The sequence below is a fragment of the Belonocnema kinseyi genome, chromosome 1 (assembly GCF_010883055.1).
Source record: "Belonocnema kinseyi isolate 2016_QV_RU_SX_M_011 chromosome 1, B_treatae_v1, whole genome shotgun sequence".
NCBI classification, from domain to species: domain Eukaryota; kingdom Metazoa; phylum Arthropoda; class Insecta; order Hymenoptera; family Cynipidae; genus Belonocnema; species Belonocnema kinseyi.
The window spans coordinates 168,192,088-168,212,636 of NC_046657.1; the positions used below are offsets into that span (position 1 = coordinate 168,192,088).

General features: G+C 23.2%; 1 protein-coding gene across 4 annotated transcripts in view; it reads left to right on the top strand.

The window, feature by feature from the left end:
* Positions 1 to 355: 355 nt before the first annotated feature.
* LOC117167053 (out at first protein) overlaps positions 356 to 20,549 on the top strand; it is a 64,879-nt gene continuing 44,685 nt past the window's right edge. For all 4 annotated transcript variants that reach the window (XM_033351649.1, XM_033351659.1, XM_033351640.1 and 1 more), the window contains exons 1-3: positions 356 to 591; positions 1,919 to 2,032; positions 14,103 to 14,421. In XM_033351649.1, coding sequence (XP_033207540.1) covers positions 496 to 591; positions 1,919 to 2,032; positions 14,103 to 14,421 — 529 coding nt within the window. In that variant the 5' untranslated portion in view covers positions 356 to 495. The remainder of the gene's footprint in view (positions 592 to 1,918; positions 2,033 to 14,102; positions 14,422 to 20,549) is intronic.

Sequence of the window (20,549 nt, forward strand, 5' to 3'; positions counted from 1 at the left end):
GATTTTATTATTTAACAGAATACCGTGTGAAGAATAAAAAATAATATTCTTATACATTTATGTTGAAAAATCATTTTGTCCAAGTTATTATAAAAATTAAGTTTCGTCACATGCATTTAGTATTATTGTTTGACCCTTGGCATGCAGACATCTTGGATATCCCCCACCTAGCCTGAAAAATCTAATTTAGCATATCTGCCATCTTGGAACGTAACTTGCTGGGTTTTCCACGCCTTGCGGCGTATATTACATAAAAAGCGTAGTATACGTCAAGAAGTAACTGATCAACCCTGATAGCACCACGTACCCATCCCTGCCTTTGACATTTCCAAATAGGTTTGGCTGTCAAAATGTGGGGAAGGTCAAGAAGGATGAGACTGATAATCTCTTCCTGAATAAATCATTTTTGAGTAATTTTTGCGTTCAATAAACGCGATTAGTTTATACAGTGCTCGAAATATGTCTTTTTTATACAAATGGAAGTGAAAAACGACAATGGGATCGTTCAAGGCGTTGATTTCGACTTTTTTATTCTTGCATTACCTTCTCGGTATTTGCAAGACTCACTTACTCATAAATGTCAAAAATCAGGTAAGTAAATCTCAATTTTGTGATACTAACTATAAATTTAATTCGATCTTTGCTCCACTTTAATCCAATCGAGGAAAACTTTCAGACCAGTGACATCCTAACCTCAAAATTAGGTGTCACAAACTAGAGTTTTTCTTAGGTTTTCTCCTATATAAGGCAATATATTTTTTTAACTGAATGTATTATTTATTCTTATGTCAATTTTAGAGTATTAAATATCGGTTTTGAGTATCTGGGTCGAGAATTAGTAGAATTGTGACATATCAGAACTGTCAAAATTTTATGGAGATGTTAAAATTCTTGTAAATTCATGGAATTATTTATAGATATATTTGAAAGAATTATATATTTTTTAATAAATATAAACTTTTACAATTTTTTACCAATATTATTGATTTTTTTATTCAAAATCTATTTCTCTTGCGATAATTCACCCAATTTGAATATTAATTCAATATACAGTTTAATAATATAAATTAAATAGTCATATTAATTACAAATTGTAAAACTTATAAAGGCAAAGTCTAGCATGAAAATAAATAATTAACGAAAAATGTTTAAAAACTAAATTTGTTTGTTTAGTGCACCCATTTGATTAATTAAAAACATATTGAAAAATTATAGTGAATTTAGTTGAATTAAAATTTTTTTTGTCCTATATTTACTTTTATTTTTAAAGGCTATATAATTGTTGGTACATTTCTTTTTCAATTGTAACAATTTTAGTCTAAAATCACAACAGAACACATAATTCAGATTTGGTTTTTTTAATCATTGCATCGTAAATAAATTTTATTTCTAGATTTAACTAATAAATAATTCATAATAATTCATTTGTACCACCTTTAATTTTTACCTTTATTAATTTTACCACCTTTGCATTTCTTGCTAGTGCAAATATTTTCTACATTTCAAATTTCAAATTAAAACATCAGATTTAATTAAATAATTCGAGGAAATATTAGTAATGTCGAGCATTTGGAATTGTAAAATTTCGATTAAAATTCAGACAATTATGAATTTTTTAAGTGCAAACTTTAAAATTGCACAAATTTTAATTGAATCATTTCAAAATTGAATAAATATAGATTTAGAAATTCAAAACTTGTGTAATTTAAAATTTTATAATTTTAAAACGGATTAAAATTTTCGAAAATTAAAGCGTTAGACATTGGATAATTTTGCATTAAAAGTGCCATAAATTAAATAAAATTTTATTAAAAGAGTTCAAAATCTATTAATTTTAGATTGAAGCAATTTGATTTTTTGCCTATTTATTAACAAATTTTCGGAATTGATTTATTTCTGAAAATTTATAATTTTCCAGGGAGGGGACATTCTTTTAGAAACTATTTCATCCAATGTGACGGAAGACACAATAACATTGGAATTCCAAAGATCCGATGGAACTTTGGTGACACAGTTAATTGATTTCAGAAATGTAAGTATTAACTTACACTTAATTACTAAAAAAAAATAATTAGAAATTTAAAATCGCCCCAATTATTCAACTTGAAATAAGAAAAAATTGATTGTTTTTCAATATTTTTAGTTTCGCAAATATAGGTCACTTTGTTGATTGGCTTAAACTATTTTGTTTTTTGCAAATATAACATTTTTTATAAAACATGACAAGCCTACAAATTAGAAAGATTAAAGCGTAAAATTCCAACTCAACCTTAAATTGTTTTAAAAAAATCTTTTCCTTTAAAGTCGAATTAATTTTTAATACAACTTTCAATTTCCGACGAAGAACCCGAATAAAAAAGTTAAAAGCTTTTAAATAATTATGAAAGATTTCAGGAGAAATTGTTCAGGTTTTATTTTAAGATAATAATTTTAAGTTATTAAGAATTTAAAATGTGGGGTAAAAGAATATGGAAGAGTTTTAGACAATTTTTTTTAATATTTCCGAATTTACCATTTTTTTTGGTAAACTGATTTTTCTCTGGATGTCAGGAGAATGAAGAATAGTTCTTATGATTTATGGGAAAATTTCAAATGATTCTTTTGCAGGGTATTTCAAGATAAAATTGCAAAAGATCACAAACCTTTTTAATTATTTCCTAAACTTTTAAAAAAGCATGTAAAAAATTTTAAAGCAAAATTTTACAATTTTGCCATATTGCATAATTTTAGAAATAAAAATTTAGTAAGTTTAAGAGATAAAATAAAAGACATTTTTTCAGGTTCCTAGTAAAAATTAAAATAATTTTTTATTTAGAAAAATTTATTTGAGAAGATTATTTAAACCGATTTAAGAAGATTTCAAAAAAAATCAAAGAAGATTCGGAAAGATTTTAAGGCCATTTTTAAAATTTTACAAAAGAAATTTAAAAATGCAGGAAAAATGTTAAATGATTTTTAGAGATTAGAAGATTTAAAAGGTCTCAGAAGATCAAATAATAATAATAATAATAATAATTTCCCTCATATTCGTGTGAAAGTTTTAAATAATTTTTTATTTAGAAAAATGAACTTTAAGAAAAAATTGGAAAAAGTTTTCAAACATGGTACACGATTTAATCAAATTTCTAAAAAGAGTTCACAAGATTCTAAAGCAAAATGTTTCAATTTGGTAGGAATATAAAATAAACTCGAATAAATTCAAACAAAATTTAGTAGAATCAAAAAGATTCTAAATGAATGTTAAACTTTACGAGCTTAAAAATAATTTCGAAATTTTCGAGAGAATAATTAAATTTTCCTAAAATTTTGGGAAAAATTGAGAAGATTATAAGGTATTTTTGTTGTTAATTTTCAATGACATTTGACAATGTTGAGGAAAATTCGGGTCAGTTCAAAATATTTTCAGGAATTTAAGAAGTTTCGAATAGTTGAGAAATATTCGAAAACTGCGAAACATTTTGTAAAATTTATCAAATTTTTTTTGTTTTCCTTCCCAACTTCTAGAAGTCCAAAACATCTTTAAAAAATACTCGAATTTTTCATAATATTTTGTGAAATTCTACAAAAAAAATTCTTTTAAACCTTCTATATAGATTCTTTTCTGACACGTCTGAAATATTTAAAAAAAAAATTTTTTAATTTTCTCGAGAATCTTATGAAAATTATATTTCCATACATTTAAAAACAAAATAATATTACTTGTTTTATTTTTCTCAATTCTCAGAATTTTATTTTAACATGAATTTATTATAAGGCTTCGAAAAATAATTTTCCATTAATTTTGTAGTGTTGTCAAAAAATATCCGGGGCCGAAAATATAAATTAATAAATTTTAAATTGACCTAATTATAAAATAAATGAATTGTTAAATTTTCATAAATATTTCTATTACTGGAATTTAAGTTTGACAAAATTTAAAATTGCCGCAAATAATTAATAAATTATTGATTAATGATTAATTTAATTGCTTGCCTTATTTATTATTTCTTAAATAACTCATAAATTAATAATCAATTAACTATTTTCAGCAGTTTTAAATTTCGGAAATTTAATAATTTGTTTATGTTATAAGTCGATCTCGAAGTCGTTGAATTTTAATTCGGATACTTTTTTAATTCGGCATTTTATTTTTTGTCAATTAAAAATCTGTTCGTTGTTTGAAATGTAGGAAATTTTATAATTCGATAATAATATGTAGAAAAAAGTTACTACTAGCGCCGCTGCACGGTCGTTTTCAACCTAACCTAAAATTACTAGGAAATTCTAAATCTTGTTCAAATTATAATAATTTTGTGTAACAATTTTTGGAAACTAATGATTTTTTTAAATAAAAAGTTTAATTGACCAAGAAAAACACTAACACAGTCCGAAATTATGCAAGCTAAGTTATATTATTTCTAACAAACATTTTCTATATAAAATTTCAACTTAAAGAGGGTGGCGACTTGACCGGGAAAACGGTAAATTTATTGACCCTGATTTACCCCAATTAAATTATAATTTATTATTGTCCAAGAGTATTTATTTTTGTGGACATTAGTTTTTTTAATAAAATTTTGTATAATTTTTTATTAATTATAAATTATATGATTACATTTTTATTTAGTTTTTTATTAAATAAAAAGCTCTGTGAAATTTTGTTCGCTGATAATAACCTTTTTTATTGAGATAATTTTTTTTACATTTATCAATTTTGATTTTAACCTAAACTAAGAAAAAATAATTAGAAATTGAATATCTCTCTAATTATTTAACTTGAAATAAGAAAAATTTATTGTTTTTCAATATTTTTAGTTTTACAAATGTAGATCCCTTTGTCCATTGGCTTAAAATATTTGGTTTTTTGGAAATATAAATTTTTTTATAAAACTAGAGAAGCCTAAAAATTAGAGAGATTAAAGCGCAAAATTCCAACCGAACCTTAAATTGTAAAAAAATTTTTTACTTTCAAATCTAATGATTTATTAATACAACTTTCAATTTCCGACGAAGAACACTAACAAAATTTAAAATTGTTCAAGCTTGTGAATTTTATTATTTTAAACTTGAATCATTGGATCTAACTCGAATGTTTTTTTTTTTTAGAAAACGAATTTTCTATTTAAAATTTCCACACAGCCTCAATAATTTTTATCAACAATTTATTATTTTTAATAATTATGAAAGATTTGAAGAGAAATGGTTTAGATTTTATTTTAAAAGAATAATTTAAAGTTTGGAAGAATTTAAAATGTGGGGTAAAAGAAAATGGAAAACTTTTATACAGTTTTTTTTTTTATATTTACTAATTTACAAAATTTTTTTGGTAAAATGAATTTTCTCTGGGTGTCAGGAGAATGAAAAATAGTTGTTAAGATTCATGGGAAATTTTCAAATGGTTGTTTTTTAAGGCATTTGAAGAGAAAATTGCAGAAAGATCACAAAGCACTTCGAATTATTTTTAATTCGCTCCATTTTTTCAAAAAATGGATTTATCATGTTTTATTAGAAACATGAAAAAATTTTTTTATAGAATAATCATTCCAATGTAGAAGAAAGGGAAAAAATCCCTGTTCCAAGTCAGAATTCGTCACAATTTGACAGTTTTCTTTTCCAAATTTTAGATAAAAAAAGTACTTCCAAGAAATTTTTAGATTAGAAGTAGAATTTTCAAAAGAAATATTTCTGAATTATAATAGAAAATTTCGTTCTTTGCAAATTTATCATTTTTTAGTCGTTTTTTTTTCGTCGAAGATTCGTCATTTGATTTGAAAATTCATCTTTGGTTGAAAATGTAACCATATTGTTCAATTTTTTTTTTTTATAAAAATTTAACTATTTCAGTAAAAACTTGAACTATTTTGCTGAAAATCCGGTTTATTTTCTTGGTTAAACCTTAGATTTTTTATAGAAAATTTAACTGTTCTATTTTTGGTTAAAAATCGATATTTTTTATTTCAAGATTAAACTATTTGTTTGAAAATTTATGTACTTTGTAGAAAATTCATCTATTTTTGTAGAAAATTAATTTTTATGGTTGAAAATTCATCTTTTTGGTATACAGTGTAACTATTTCAGTTGAAAATTCTTCATTTTTGAAAATTAATTTTTTTAATTGGAAATTCAACTGGTCCATTTATAATTGGAAATTGATCGTTTCTAGTTCGAAATTCAACAATCTGGATGAAAAATGGTCATTTTTAATTGAAAATTAAATTTTTTGTTTGTTTGAAAATCCACGTATCTGATTAAAAAATCGCTTTTTGTTAAATATTATCTTTTTCTTTGCAAGTTAATCTTCTTGTTTAAAAATTCCTCTTTTCGGTTAAAAACTCAAGTATTCTTATTAAATATTTATTATTTTAGTTGAAAATTCACCTTTTAGGTTGGAAATAAAATTACTTGGTTGAAACATAAAACCTGGTAAAAATAACTTTATTTGTTGATGATTCATCATTTCAATTAAAAATTTATTTCTTTAGTTAAAATACAAGATATTTTATTGAAAAATTGTTTTTTCTTTTGATTAATAGTATTCTTTTGTAGACAAATTTTTACTCTTTTGTTGAAAATTCGTTTCTTTCTTTATTAAAAATTTTTATTATTTTTTTAAATTGAAAATGTAATTATTATTCATCTCTTTGTTGAACATTAATATTTTGACTAAAAATTTAATGTTAATTCTCAGTTCAAAAATAATATTTTTTTAGTTGAAAATTCGTCACTTTATTTGAAAATATAACTATTTTTTTTAATATTATTTTTCTTTTGTGAAAAGTAATTTTGTAAAAAAAATTAATTTTTTTATTGAAAATTTAACTATTTCAGTTGAAGATTCGTAATTTTAGTAGAAAATTCAGCATTTAGGTTGATAAATGAACTATTTTTTTTAAATCCGCAATTTTGATTAAAAATTGATATTTTCTACAAGAGCTTAAAATTTAAGTATATTTGTTTTAAAATCCATTTATTTTGTAATTTTTGCATTTGCTGGCAATTTTGAATATGTTACTTTTAGTTGACCGGGAAAATGAAAAAAAAACTTCACCGGAAAACCCCAGAAATTTAAAGTCTTCGGTCGAATCGCTACCCTAGTAACCTAAAAATATATAAAATTTTGAATAATACTTTTTTAATTCAAATTTCAATTTCTGACAAAAACCTCTTAGCAAAATCCGAAATTATTCAAGCTTATCATTTTCATTATTTTATACAAAAATCGTTGGATTTAAGTCTATTGATTCTTTATCTAAAATTACAAAATACAGTTGGAACATATGAAAATAACCTAAAGTTGATAAAAATTGTAAATATTCTTTGAATTCTAACAATTTTGTATTCAAAATATCAACAATTTTCATATAAAAACAATGACATGTGAGAAATTGAATGATGTTTTGTAAAAAAAAAACGTTAATAACCTGAAACTGATAAAAAATTGTGTTTGCAAAAATTATTAACCTTTTAAATTTAATAATCTTTGTTTAAAAACCGCTACCAAAACCAAAAAAAAAGCCAAATTGTTCAAAGAAATTTCAAACTCCAATTTGAAAAATTGTTGAAAATTGCGAATATCGGTGGCAATTTTTTTTTATTTAATCTTAATTTTTAGTAAAAAAAAAAAACTAGCAAAACCTAGAATTTTTAGTCTTCTTCGAAACTTTATTACGATTGTTAAATTTTTAAAATATTAAAATTTTTAAATTGTTAAATTTTTGGTTTAAAAATCCAATAATGTAGCAAAAAATTTTTGTTCATGGTTCAAAATACACCTTTTTCGTTTCAAATTTTATCTCTTTTGGTAAAAAAATCTCATTTTGTTGTTGTTGAGTTTTAAAGTTTTTTTTTAAATTCATCTTTTGTTGTTGAATTCAGTTGTCTTTGATTTCAAATTAAAATATTTTTTTGTTGAAATAATATCGACTATTTTTCGTTGAGGATTCATCGATTTTCGTTGAAAATTCATTTATTTTGTAAAAATTTAACTATTTTCGTCAAAATTTCAACTAGTTGTTTAAAAAATAACGAACTTTTTTGTTGAAAATTCCCCTCTTTTATCGAAAAGAGTTGTTTATAGTTTGAAAATTCATATATTTTTATAGAATAAAATTCTGTAGGTAGAAAATAGAATATTTTGGTAGCAAACTAAACTATTTGGTTAAAAATTATCTTTTTTTTTTTTGAAATTTAACTCTTTTGTTGAAAATTCGTCTTTTTGGTTTGAAAATGATAGAAAATCAAACCAGTTGGTTCAATTTTTTGTAGAAAATGAATATTACTATTTGGTCGAAAATTATTCCTTTTTTGCCTTGAAAATTCAATTATTTGGTTAAAAAATGTTCTTTTTGGTTTGAAAATTAATTAGTTTATTTCGTTAAAAAATCTCATCTTCTCTTGTGCTAAAAATACAACTGTTTTGTTTAAAAATATTACGGAAAAATCACTCGTGTTTGGAAATACATCTATATTATTATAAAAATTCCCTTTGCTTAAGAATTTAGGCAAATATTTAAACTTTAAAATATACCTCACGGTTATATTCATTTGAACAATAAAAATTAATAGTCTTCCATTAAAAAACAGTTTTTATTTAAAACAAAATTTCTTATTAACAACTCTTCTGTTGAAAATTCATCTTTTTGGTTAAAAATTCAACTAATTTTCGAAAAAATAATATATTTTGTTGGAAATGGTTCAAATTAAATAATAAAAAAGTGTTTTTTTTCTCCGAACTAATTCTGATTTCTTTTTAAATTAAGTTTTTATGAATTATTATCGTACATATGATAATTTTTTTAAATCCAAGGTTTAGTGAGTTAGGGATTCATTTACTTATTTAAAAATTCCGCCATTTGGTTAAAAATTAAATTAATTGATTAAAATTAGCTTTTTTTATTGAAGATTCATCATTTTAATTGAAACTACATCTCTGGTTGAAAATGTAACTACTTTCTTAAAAATAAAATTGTTTAAATCTAAAAATTTAACTATTCTATACGTATTTCTTTGAGAAGAATTAAATTTTTCAGAGAAAATTAAACAATTCTATTTTGGGTTGAAATTTTTTCTCCCTCTTTTTTTAATTGTAAATATTTTTTATGATTTTGTAGCATAAACATTTTTTTCGTGAGAAAATAAATTTGTTTTCGATCTTGAATTAAAAATTTATCTTTTTTTTCTTGATAAAATTTCAACTATTTGGCTGAAAATTGAGATTTTTTACTTCAAAATTCCAATATTTATTTGAAAATGTACGTACTTCGTGGAAAATTCATATTTTATGTAGAAAATTTATCTTTTTGTTTGAAATTTGCTCTTTTTTATAGAAATTGAAAGTATCCCAGTTGAAGATTCATCATTTTAAGTGAAATTTCATCAGTTTGGTTGAAAATTAATTTCTTCAACTGAAAATTAAACTGTTCTATTTTGGTTAAAAATTGATCTTTTCTAGTTCAAAATTCAACAATTTGAATCAAAATTGATCTTTTTTAATTGAGAAATCAACTTTTTTTGAAAATCCACCTCTTTGATTAAAAAATCGATTTTTTGTAGAATATTATTTTTTTCTTTGCAAGTTAATCTTGTTTAAAAATTCTTCTTTTTGGTTAAAAATTAATGTAATCCTGTTAAATATTTATTATTTTATTTTAAAATTCATATTTTATGTTTGAAATAATTGAAATTCGTTAGAAATTGAACTTTTTAAAACAAAAATTGTTTCGAAGATTTACAATTTTATTTAAACATTTATTTCTTGGGTTCAAAAATGAAGTATTTAATTGAAAAATTGTTTTTTCTTTAGCTGAAAAGGAATTTATTCCCTAAAATTTACCTCGTTTGTTGAAAATTTGATTCCTTTTTGTTGAAAATTTTTTGCCCCACTGAAAATGTAATTATTATTCCAGTTAAATATTCCATAATAATAATTAGAAACTCATTTCTTTGGTTGGACGTTCACTTTTTGACTAAAAATTCAGTTATTCAATTTTTGGTTGGAAAATAAGCTTTTTCATTTGAAAATTAAACTACTAATCGCGGTTGAAAATTCAACTTTTTGGTATAAAATTAAACTATTTCAGTTGAAAATTCATAGTTTTAGTTGAAAATTCATTAGTGTGGTGAAAACTAATCTTGCCTAGTTCAAAATTCAACAATTTGAAGGAAAATTGATATTTTTTAAAGAATTTTCATCTATATTTTTGTAAATATCCGTATTTTGTTTAAAAAAAAAAACATTTTTTAAATAGAAAATTATCTATTTCTTTAAAAGTTAATCTTCGTGTCTAAAAATTCTTCTTGTCGGTTCAAAATTCATTTATTAGGTTAAAAATAAAATTACTTGGTTGAAAGTTAAACTCTTTTGTTACAAATTGTTTTAAATTTTTATTTAAACTTTATCATTATTTATAATTATTTATTATCAATAATTCGTATTTTTTGGTAGAAATCAATGTTCTTGATTAAAAATTCTTCTTTTTGTGCAAAAATTAAATAATTCCATTTAAATATTGATCATCTTAGTTTGAAATTGATCTTTCTGGCTTGAAATTCATATATTCTAGTCACAGGTTTACAATTTTAGTTGAACTTTAATCCATTTGTTTGAAAATGTAATTACGTTTTTATATAGTTTTTTTAATGTAATTTTTTTAACTAATAATTTAATATTTATCATTTTAATTTAAAATTGATCTTTTAGGATGGAAATAATTGCACGTGGATCAAATTTGAACTCGTTTGTAAAAAATTATTATTATTAATATTTTAGGTTCACTATTTTAATTAAAAGTTTATTTCTTGGGTTAAAAAATGAGCTATTTGATGAGAGCATTGTTTTTTCTTTGGATAAAAATGAATTTTTTCCAGGAAATGTAACTATTTTGTTGAAAATTTATTTCCTTTTTGGTTGAAAATTATATATTTTTTTTTACTGAAAAAAAGCTCATTTCTCTAGTTAGACAGTAATTTTTTTACTATAAATTGAACCATTCAATTTTCTGTTGAAAAATGATCTTTTTTCAGTTGAAAATTCGTCTTTTTTGGCAGAAATTAATATTCTTGGTATAAAATTCATCTTTTTCATCGAAGATTAATTTATTTAATTTAAATATTCATCATTTTAGTTGAATATTTAATAGAATTCGTGAAAAATTCATCTATTTGATTAAAAATTAATTTTTTTAACTTAGAATTTAATTATTTGCGTTTTGGTTGAAAATGTATCTTTTTTTAGTAAATATTAATTTTTGTTAGTTTGGAAATTTAATTATTCCAATACTATCTATAAAGTTTTTTGGAACAGTATACCGATAAGCCTTAACATCAATTTTATTTGAATTCTTACCTTGTCGACAGTTATTAACATCAACTAATTCCAGTTGAAGATTCATCATTTTGATTGAAAATTCATAAGTTAGGTTAAAAATTATGTTTGCTGTTCAAAAATTTAACTATTTTCTTTTCGATTGAAAGTTAATTTATTTTAGTTGAAAATTTAAGTATTTGGTTGAAATTTTGTCTCCTCTAATTGAAAATTCAACTATTTTTTTTTTAATTCATTTTTTTTTTAATTTTATTTTTTGATAGAAATTTATCATATTGTTTGAAAATTCATCTTTGTGTTTGGAAATTTTACCTGGTCGACACTTATCAATAATCAGCTAATTCCAATTGCAGATTCATAATTTTAATTTAAAATGCGTGAGTTAGGTTAAAAATTATTTTTCTTAATTAAAAATGTAACTATTTTATTTTCGATTGAAAGTTGATTTTTTTTAGTGTAAAATTTAACTATTTTGTTGAAAATTTGTCTCCTCTAATTGAAAATTCAACTATTTGGTTAAAAAACTCACGTTTTTTTGTAGAAATTAATCTTATTGTTTGAAAATTCATCTTTGTTTTTGAAAATTTTACCTGATTGACACTTATCAATAATCAGCTGATTCCAGTTGCAGATTCATTATTTTGATTTAAAATGCATGAGTTAGGTTAAAAATTATTTTTATTAATCAAAAATGTAACTATTTTATTTTCGATTGAAAGTTGATTTTTTTTTAGTTGAAAATTTTACTATTTGTTTGAAAATTTGTCTCCTTTAATTTGAAATTCAACTATTTCGTTAAAAAATTAATGTTTTTTTTTTTAATTGTATTTTTTGGTAGAAAATTAATCTTGTTGTTTGAAAATTCATCTTTGTGGTTTAAAATTCAACTATTTCGTTTAAATAATCATTTTAGTTGAAAATGTCTCTTTTTGGCCTAAAATTCAACTAATCTAACTAATTTTCTTCAGAGAAAATTTAACTTTTCCATTTTTGTTGAAAATTGATATTGTCTAGTTATTTTTAATTTTTTCGCTATTTTGTGTTAAAGGATCTTTAGATTAAACGCTATAAATTAAAATAAATATTTGAGTTTTGCGTCAAATATGAATATTTTACTTTTAAATGACCGTGAAAACTGAAAAACTTTACCGGGAAAACCTGGAAAATAACCAGAAATTTGGAATCGTCCGCCGAATCGCCACCATGAAATTATAAGATTGCGAAAGTAAAGTGAAAAAGTAACTTTTCAGATAACTTGAAGTTATTTTATTTAGTAACTGTAACTCGTTACTAAAAAAAAGTAACTTACCCAACGCTTGTTGTTAAGTATGAGATTTTTATTTTATTAATTTATTTTGAAATCACCTCCCAATTGCCTTAATCGACAAACACAAAATAATACTACTTACCTTCTAAACATTATAATTTAAATTTTTAAAAAATATATCCTTGTTTTTGATGCATTGTTTTTAATTATTTCGAGCTGCCCAAAATTTCGTTTAATCCTTTGCGGCATGGTGGGAATACCGTATTCCCACCTTCTTTCATATCATTTTTTGCGATTTCAGAGTAGTTTTTATTAGATTTTACACAGTTTTTTTTTAATTTCATGGTCGCAGGATGATAGAAAATTGAAATTTTTGGTGCGAAGGGTCTAAATTTTTTAAATAATTTGTTAATACTCATAAACAAAGATGAAAAACAGCCATTTTTGTTTAAAAAGTTCATTTTTGAACAAACTTTCTGTCGAAATTGGGAATATTTTTTGATTTTATCTGAAAATTGGTATACAGGGGTTTTTGGGGACAGTGATCAACGAATATGAACTCAGATTTTGAAAATTTAAAATAGTGGATCCAATATGGCGCCCGAAACTTGGAATATTTTTTTATTTTTTTCTGAAAATTGGTATACAGAGGTTTTCGGGGTCGCTGATCACGATCTGAAATCAGACTTTGAAAATCAAAAATAACGGATACAATATGGCGGTCAAAATAATAAAGTTTTCCGGATTTAAAAAAGATTAGTGTACAAGGATTTTTGGAGTCAATGATCACGAATCTAAATTTAGATTTTGAAAATTCAGAAAATTGGTACTAATCCATGTTTTAGGTGAGTAGGTGTATATTTTTCCAAACTTCAATATTCTAAATATTTGTCATTTTGAATACAGATTCAAGATCAGCAATCCCCTGTCTGTGCCAACTTTAAAAAAACAAGTTAGCAATATTTTGAATTTTGGCCCGCCATTTTGAAAGTTCAAAATCTAAGTTCAGATTCGTGATCAGAGATACCAAAAACCCTTGTACAACAATTTTCAAAATAAAAATTCTAAATTTTGGCCGCCATATTGGATCCGCCATTTTGAATTTAAAAAATCTGAGTTCGAATTCGTGATTAGCGACTCCAAAAAACCCCTGTATACCAATTCTAAAAAAAATCAAAAAACATTACAAATTTAAGTCGCCATATTGGATCCGCCGTTTTGAATTTTCTAAATCTGAGTTCAGATTCGTGATCAGTGATCCCAAAAACCCCCGTATACAAATTTTTAGAAGAAAAAAAAATATGCCAAATTTTAGCCGCCATATTGGACCCGCCATTTTGAATTTTCAAAATCTGAGTTCAGGTTCATAATCAGCGACCACAAAAACCCCTATATACCGATTTTCATGAAAACTCGTTTCCCTGAAAAATGTATGCCGGAAAGGCTTAATTCAGCGCGCTCTTGACAATATCTTTAGTATCTGAGCCCTGAAATAAAAAATAAAATTAAAAAACAAAAAAAAATTTTCAACAGGAAGTGCAGGTGATAAAAGCCCTGGTATTGGGCGAAGAGGAGCGGGGTCAGAATCAATTTCAGGTGATGTGTTTTGTAAATCACTTTTATAAGTCGGACTTTATTTCCTCTGACGCGATGTCGAAGCTGCGGCAAAAAAATCCGGGTACAATTCGAGTCGCAGAGGAGGACAAAGGACATGCCAACTATACGATGGATTTATTTCTCGATGTATCACAATCCAAGGTCATATCGAAACATGTTGGCGCGCTTTGCGCCGATGCTCAAGACTCAACTTATACTCGCAATCAAAATCTCAAACAGTGGATTCAAAGACCTGGTAAGAATTACCTAAATTACCTAATAGTACCTAAAGTACCTAAATTACGTAATATTTCAAAGGGGGTGATAATTAACCTTTAAATGACACTAGGGGGCCAATGGACCCCAGTCCATTTTTGAGCGAATATAAAAATTCGTAAATTCCATGAATTTTTCATTGTTTTTCAAAGTGTCAAAAATAAAATTTAAATTACTACACCAATTGATTCTTTAGAAGAGATGTTAAAGAATACCCAAAAAAACTTCTTAACAAAAATATCAAAAATTAAACTTTTTACAACAGTTTAAAAACGTTGGGATCCAAAAGACCCCAAGTGTCAGCTACGTTATTTTTTGGAGGTGTGTCATTTAAGCGTTAACCTTTTATTTAAAATTAATAGTTTGTTGCTGATAAATCATCTGAAATCGTTTTTCTCGATAAAAACTATTTTTTCTGAAGATTTGTCTCTTTTTGATTTAAAAAGTTCATATTTTTTAGTAGAAATATGGTATCTTGGATAAAAATCCAACTGTTTTGTTTAAAATAAATAATTTTCTTAGAAAATTTACTTTTTGTTTCAAATTTGCATTTTTGTATTAAAAGGTCATACTTTTTAGTTAGAAATTGGACTTTTTAGGAGAAAATTAACTTATTGCTTACAATTCTTATTTTTGTTTTGGAATGTGAACTGCAATCTTCTTTGTATAAAAATTTAACTTTTTTAAAAGTTTTAATTTTTTTAATTCACCTTTTTTAGGAGAAATTTCATCTTTCTTAAAGAGAAATGCAATTTTTTGGTTGAAAATTAAAATATTTTTTGAAAGTTTGTCTTTTTTATTTGAACCCTCTCAGCCTAGACTTCAATATCTTTGGTTCTAATTAACGTATCGGGATTTTTCTTTTTTTTAATTATATCTGAAAGTCTCACAAAAATGCATATTGTAAACTTAATTAGAAAAATTCAGCATATTAATATAAATGTTTTCACAAAACTGAAACAACTGTATAGCGAGCCGAAAATATCATTCGGGTATAGTACACCCAGTCGAGGCTGAGAGGGTTAAAATTCACATGTTTCAGTAGAAATTACATTTTTCTTGGATAAAAATGGAACTATTTAGTAGAGAATTCAATTTTTTAGGAATAAAATGGGATTTTTTAAAGAAAATTCAATTTTTTGTTTGAAAAATTATTTCTTGATTAAAAATATATATTTTGATCGTAGAAAGTAAACTGAATTCTTCTTTAATAGAAAATTCAACTTTTTTTTTGTTAAAAATTTATATTTTTGATTTTAAAATTCATCTGTTTTCTGAAAAAGACGTCCTTTTTGATTGCAAATTCGAATATTTTATTAAAAATTCGTCTTTTTGGGTTAAAAATTCGACTGTTGTCGTAGATAATTAATATTTTGTTTAACATTCATATTTAGTTGCTGATAATTTGTCTGAAATCGTTTTTGGATGAAAACTATTTTTTCCGAAAATTTGTCTTTTGGATTTTAAAAAGTTCTTGTTTTTCAGTAGAAATGTTGTATCTTTAGCGGATAAAAATCCAACTGTTTTGTTGAAAATTCAAATAGTACCTATAAAATTTACTTTTTGTTTAAAATTTGCATTTTTTTGTTGAAGAGTCAATTAAAATCTTTTTGAATCAGTATTTTTTACTTGAAAATTTAAAAATCTTGTTATAAAGTCATACTTTTTGTTTAAAAATTCGACTATTTAGCAGAAAATTAACTTATTGTTAACAATTCTTATGTTTTTACTAAAAATTTAATTATTCAATTTTTGGTTGAAAAATGATCTTTTTTAATTGAAAATTCATCTTTTTTTTGGTTAAACATTGGTATTTTTATCTCTAAAATTAATTATTTTAGTTTTGGTTAACAATGTATCTTTTTCGGTAAAAGTTACTTTTTTTTTTAATTCAACTATTCCAGTTGAAGATTGATTGTTTTAGTTAAAAACTCATCTTTTTGGATTAAAATTTAACTACCTAATTAATTATTGTCTTCTTTTTGCTTGGAAATTAATTTTATTGTTTAAATATTCATCTTTTTGATTGAAAATTCCAGTATTCCATATAAATATTCATATATTTTTTGAAAAATTGTATTTTTTATTAAAAAGTTAATCTTTTTGTTTAAAAATGCATCTTTTTGTTTAAAGATTTAGCAATTAGGCAAATATGAAAAACTTTACCTGAAAATGGCCCGGAATTAGAAATCATCGCCACCAAAAAGTTGAATTCTCAACTCAAAAGATGAATTTTTAAACAAAAATATTAATTTACTTCCAAAAAAGACGATTTTTCAATAAAGTTTAAACAGTTCTCAACAAAAATGTAGGAAGTTTCAAATAAAAAACATGAATTTTTAAACAAAAAGATTTCACAACAGAACTGCTTTCTTCAAAAATTAGAAAATTGTTTCTTTCTTAAAAATTCGTTTTTTGGTGTAGAATTCTTGTATTTTATTGAAAATTCTTCTTTTTTGGTAGTAAATTAATCTTTTTTTTTTTTGGAATGCATCTTTTTTAGTTGAAAATTACATTTTTTGTTTGAAAATTCTTGAATTTTGTTCAAAATTCTTCTTTTTTTTTGTAGAAAAATAATATTTTGTTTTAAAAATGCATTTACCTGTTTAAAAATTTAACGACTAGGCAAATATAAAAAACTTGGTCGGAAAAAACAGGAAATGATCGGGAATTTTATGAGACCCGGAAAACCCGGGAAATGACAGTGAATTTATTTTTTGATTGAGAATTAAAAAAAAATTAGAAGACAAAATCTGTCCAACTTTGATTTCAACCGTTTCTTAAATAATTAGTTAAATTGTGATCTTTTTTGATCATATCATTCGGTTTATAATGCGTAAGTCGAATTGTTAAATTTCGATATATAAATAACAATTGAATACCTATTATTCTTAGAAAAAGTCCGAGTCAATTGAAGAAATTCGTAGAAGTTTTGAACAAATTAAAAATTATTTTCAAATTTCAAAGATTTCAAATAATTTAAAATTTCCATGATCCGGCTATTCGTACCAAAATATCGATGCAAATAGTGCACGGCCTAATTTTAAATCAAATATAGATGTTGGCAGATTTCGAACTATTTAAAGAATTTTTAAGACATTTTAAAAATTTTTTAGGATTGAAAAAAAATAGGAAAAACTCGAATCAGTTTCAAAGATGTTAAAAAATTGTAAAAAAAATTTTTATTTATTTAAAATTAAAAAAACGTTTAAACAACATGTTAATGTTTCATGATTTTGAAATAAAATTCTGAAGCATTTTATGGATACTCATTTTCATGAGACAGTTAGGAAAGATTTTTAAATATTTAAGATGTGTCAAAAAAAGAATTTAAAAGATTTAAAAAATATATTTTTTAATTTACAGGATTTTACAAATTATTAGAAAAATTTTAGCCTTTTCAAAATATATTTAGGTCTTTTATAATTTCAGAAAAAATAATAAATGTTCCATAAATTTTCGGAAATGCTTCCAAAATTTTAAATTTTTAAATCTATGCAAACCCTCTTGAATTCCTAAAAATATTTTAAAATGAATCCAATTTTTCTTGAAATTTCTAAAAACCATTTAAAATGTAAAAAATGGACCTCAAAATTTTCAAAAATTTCTTACGAATTTAAAGAAAATTATAAAAGATTTTTGAATGTTTTAGATTCGCCAACTAAAAATCAAGATTGAAAAAAATATATATTTTACGGGATTTAACAAAATAATGGGAACAGTTCGAGCCCTTTTAAAATTAAATATCTACACAATTCTTCTTAAATTCTTAAAAAATATTTTTATCTGACTGGAATTTTTCTTGAAATTTTAAAAAGTTATTTAAAATCTAAATTTCCTAAGCACTTGAATAACATTTATTTCTTCACTTGAGACCTTTCAAAGTTATTTTAATTATGGACATGTGATACATTACCATTTAGGTTTTCAGTTTAACACGCATTTTGTTCATAATTTTTAATTTGAAAAAAAACAGTGTTCAGACGTTTGCATTTTTAACGTCTGGCTTTTTTTTTTTGTTTAAAAACTTTCACATAAATCTGCATTTTTAAAAATGTTCTTTATTCTCCATAAATCTTCGCAATATTTATAGAATTTTATGGTTTAATTTATTTTTGACTTTTTAATGTTACCAAATTGAAACATTTTCATTAAAATCTTCTACTTTGTCTCGAAATTTAAGGAAATATTTCATGTTTTAAAATATTTTTTGAATTATCTTCTAAAGCTCATTTTTCAAATTGAAAAATCTAAAGAAATTGTTTTGGGAACATGAAGAAGATGTCATTATCCTGAATTTTTAAGAAAGTTCTAAAATATCTTGTAAATTTTCATTGTTTTTTTGATCGTTTAGAAACTTCTAAATATCTTTTAAATTTACTCAAATTTGTTCTAAAACTATATATTTTGGCACGATGTTGCTTTAAAAACTTGTAAACCCTTTTTTTTATTTTATGAAATAATTTGAAAAGTTTTGTAATATTTTTTAATGATCTCTTAGAACTCATTAGTAAAAATTTGTTTGAAATTTTCCCATGAATCTAAACTATATATTCTTCCTTCTCTTGGCGCCCTAAAAAATTAAGTTGTCCTAAATTTGAATTAAATCCCGGAAAATAGAAATAATTTTTTTTAAATCTTCCATATTTTTTAAAACAATTTTGAAATCTTTGAACTTTAAAATTATTATTTCCGAATAAAATATTAACTGCTTAAAATTTTCCCATGATTGTTTAAAAAAATTCAATCTCAAAATCTTTCGAAATTATTAAGACTTCTATTGTTCTAATTCTTAAAATATCTTTTTTCAGCCATTTTATTTTACTTATCTCTTTGAAAATTAAAAAAAAAAAGATTACCCAGATGTGAAAAAAGAAAACATTTTTTTCTTCTTAAAAACTCTGAAATTATAATATGGTAGCAAAAAAAAGTTCTAATTGAATCTTTATCTAGTTCGATGTTGTGAAAAAATTAGTCATCTAAAAATTAATTGATTTTTTTATGAATGATAACATAAAAAGCATTAAACAATCATTTGCATTCAAACATAGAAATAATTTGTACTCTACTTTTTCTTTTAATATCACATTCATTTTTGAAAATTTGTTTTATTGGTAACTTTTGATACTAATTTCGGAAAGAAATCAAATGTATTTTTATATGATTTGAAAAATCGAATGCTAATACACATTTCAGTACACCAGCATAATTTCGAAAAATTACTTAACTGAAATAGAGGTACTTTAAAAATAAATTGATTTATATTATGCAAATCATATTCAATTAATTAGTCATTTTACAAAATAAGAAGCATTAAACTATAATTCTCACTAAACCCTCTAAATAATTTTTAGTTAATACATTTTTTATAATTTGAACAATTATTTTCATGAAAACATTCAAATAATGTTTACATTATATTCTCATTCAAATTTGAAACTGGATTTCTCTACATTTAATTTATTAATAAGCTTTCTATCTAAGTTAAAAAATATATATATATTTGTACATATAATTTAGAAAATTTAATTTAAATACTTATTTCACAATATCGGAGGCACCATAAAAAATTATTTGTAATACAAGTATTTAAAAGAAAAAGCGAAACTTCTATCACGAAAATAATATCCAATATTCAATTACATAATCTGAGAGGAAATGACGTATTTATTTGACTAAACATTAAACAATTTGAATCCAATCTTATGTTTTATTTTAATTTATATTATAATATTATTGAACTTAATGACTTTATAATATATCTATTAGCATAATATTATTAACCTTTATTAACCTTTATAATTTGCAAATATAGAAATCATGAAAATATTATTATTATAACTAAAACGTGAACAACAAAAAATTTCGTTAATGACTCAATTATGTAAAATTCAGAATTTATATAGCTCCAATATTAAATAGTTAATAAATTTTGATTAGATAACGTTAAAATAAAAATACGATATTATTTAATTTTAATCTAAAAATAATAATTTTTCAACTTTAAATCACATAATTAATATAATTATATTTCTTAATATATTATATAATATAATAATAATTTGAATGATAATTTATATAATAATATTATTGAACTTAATGATTTCG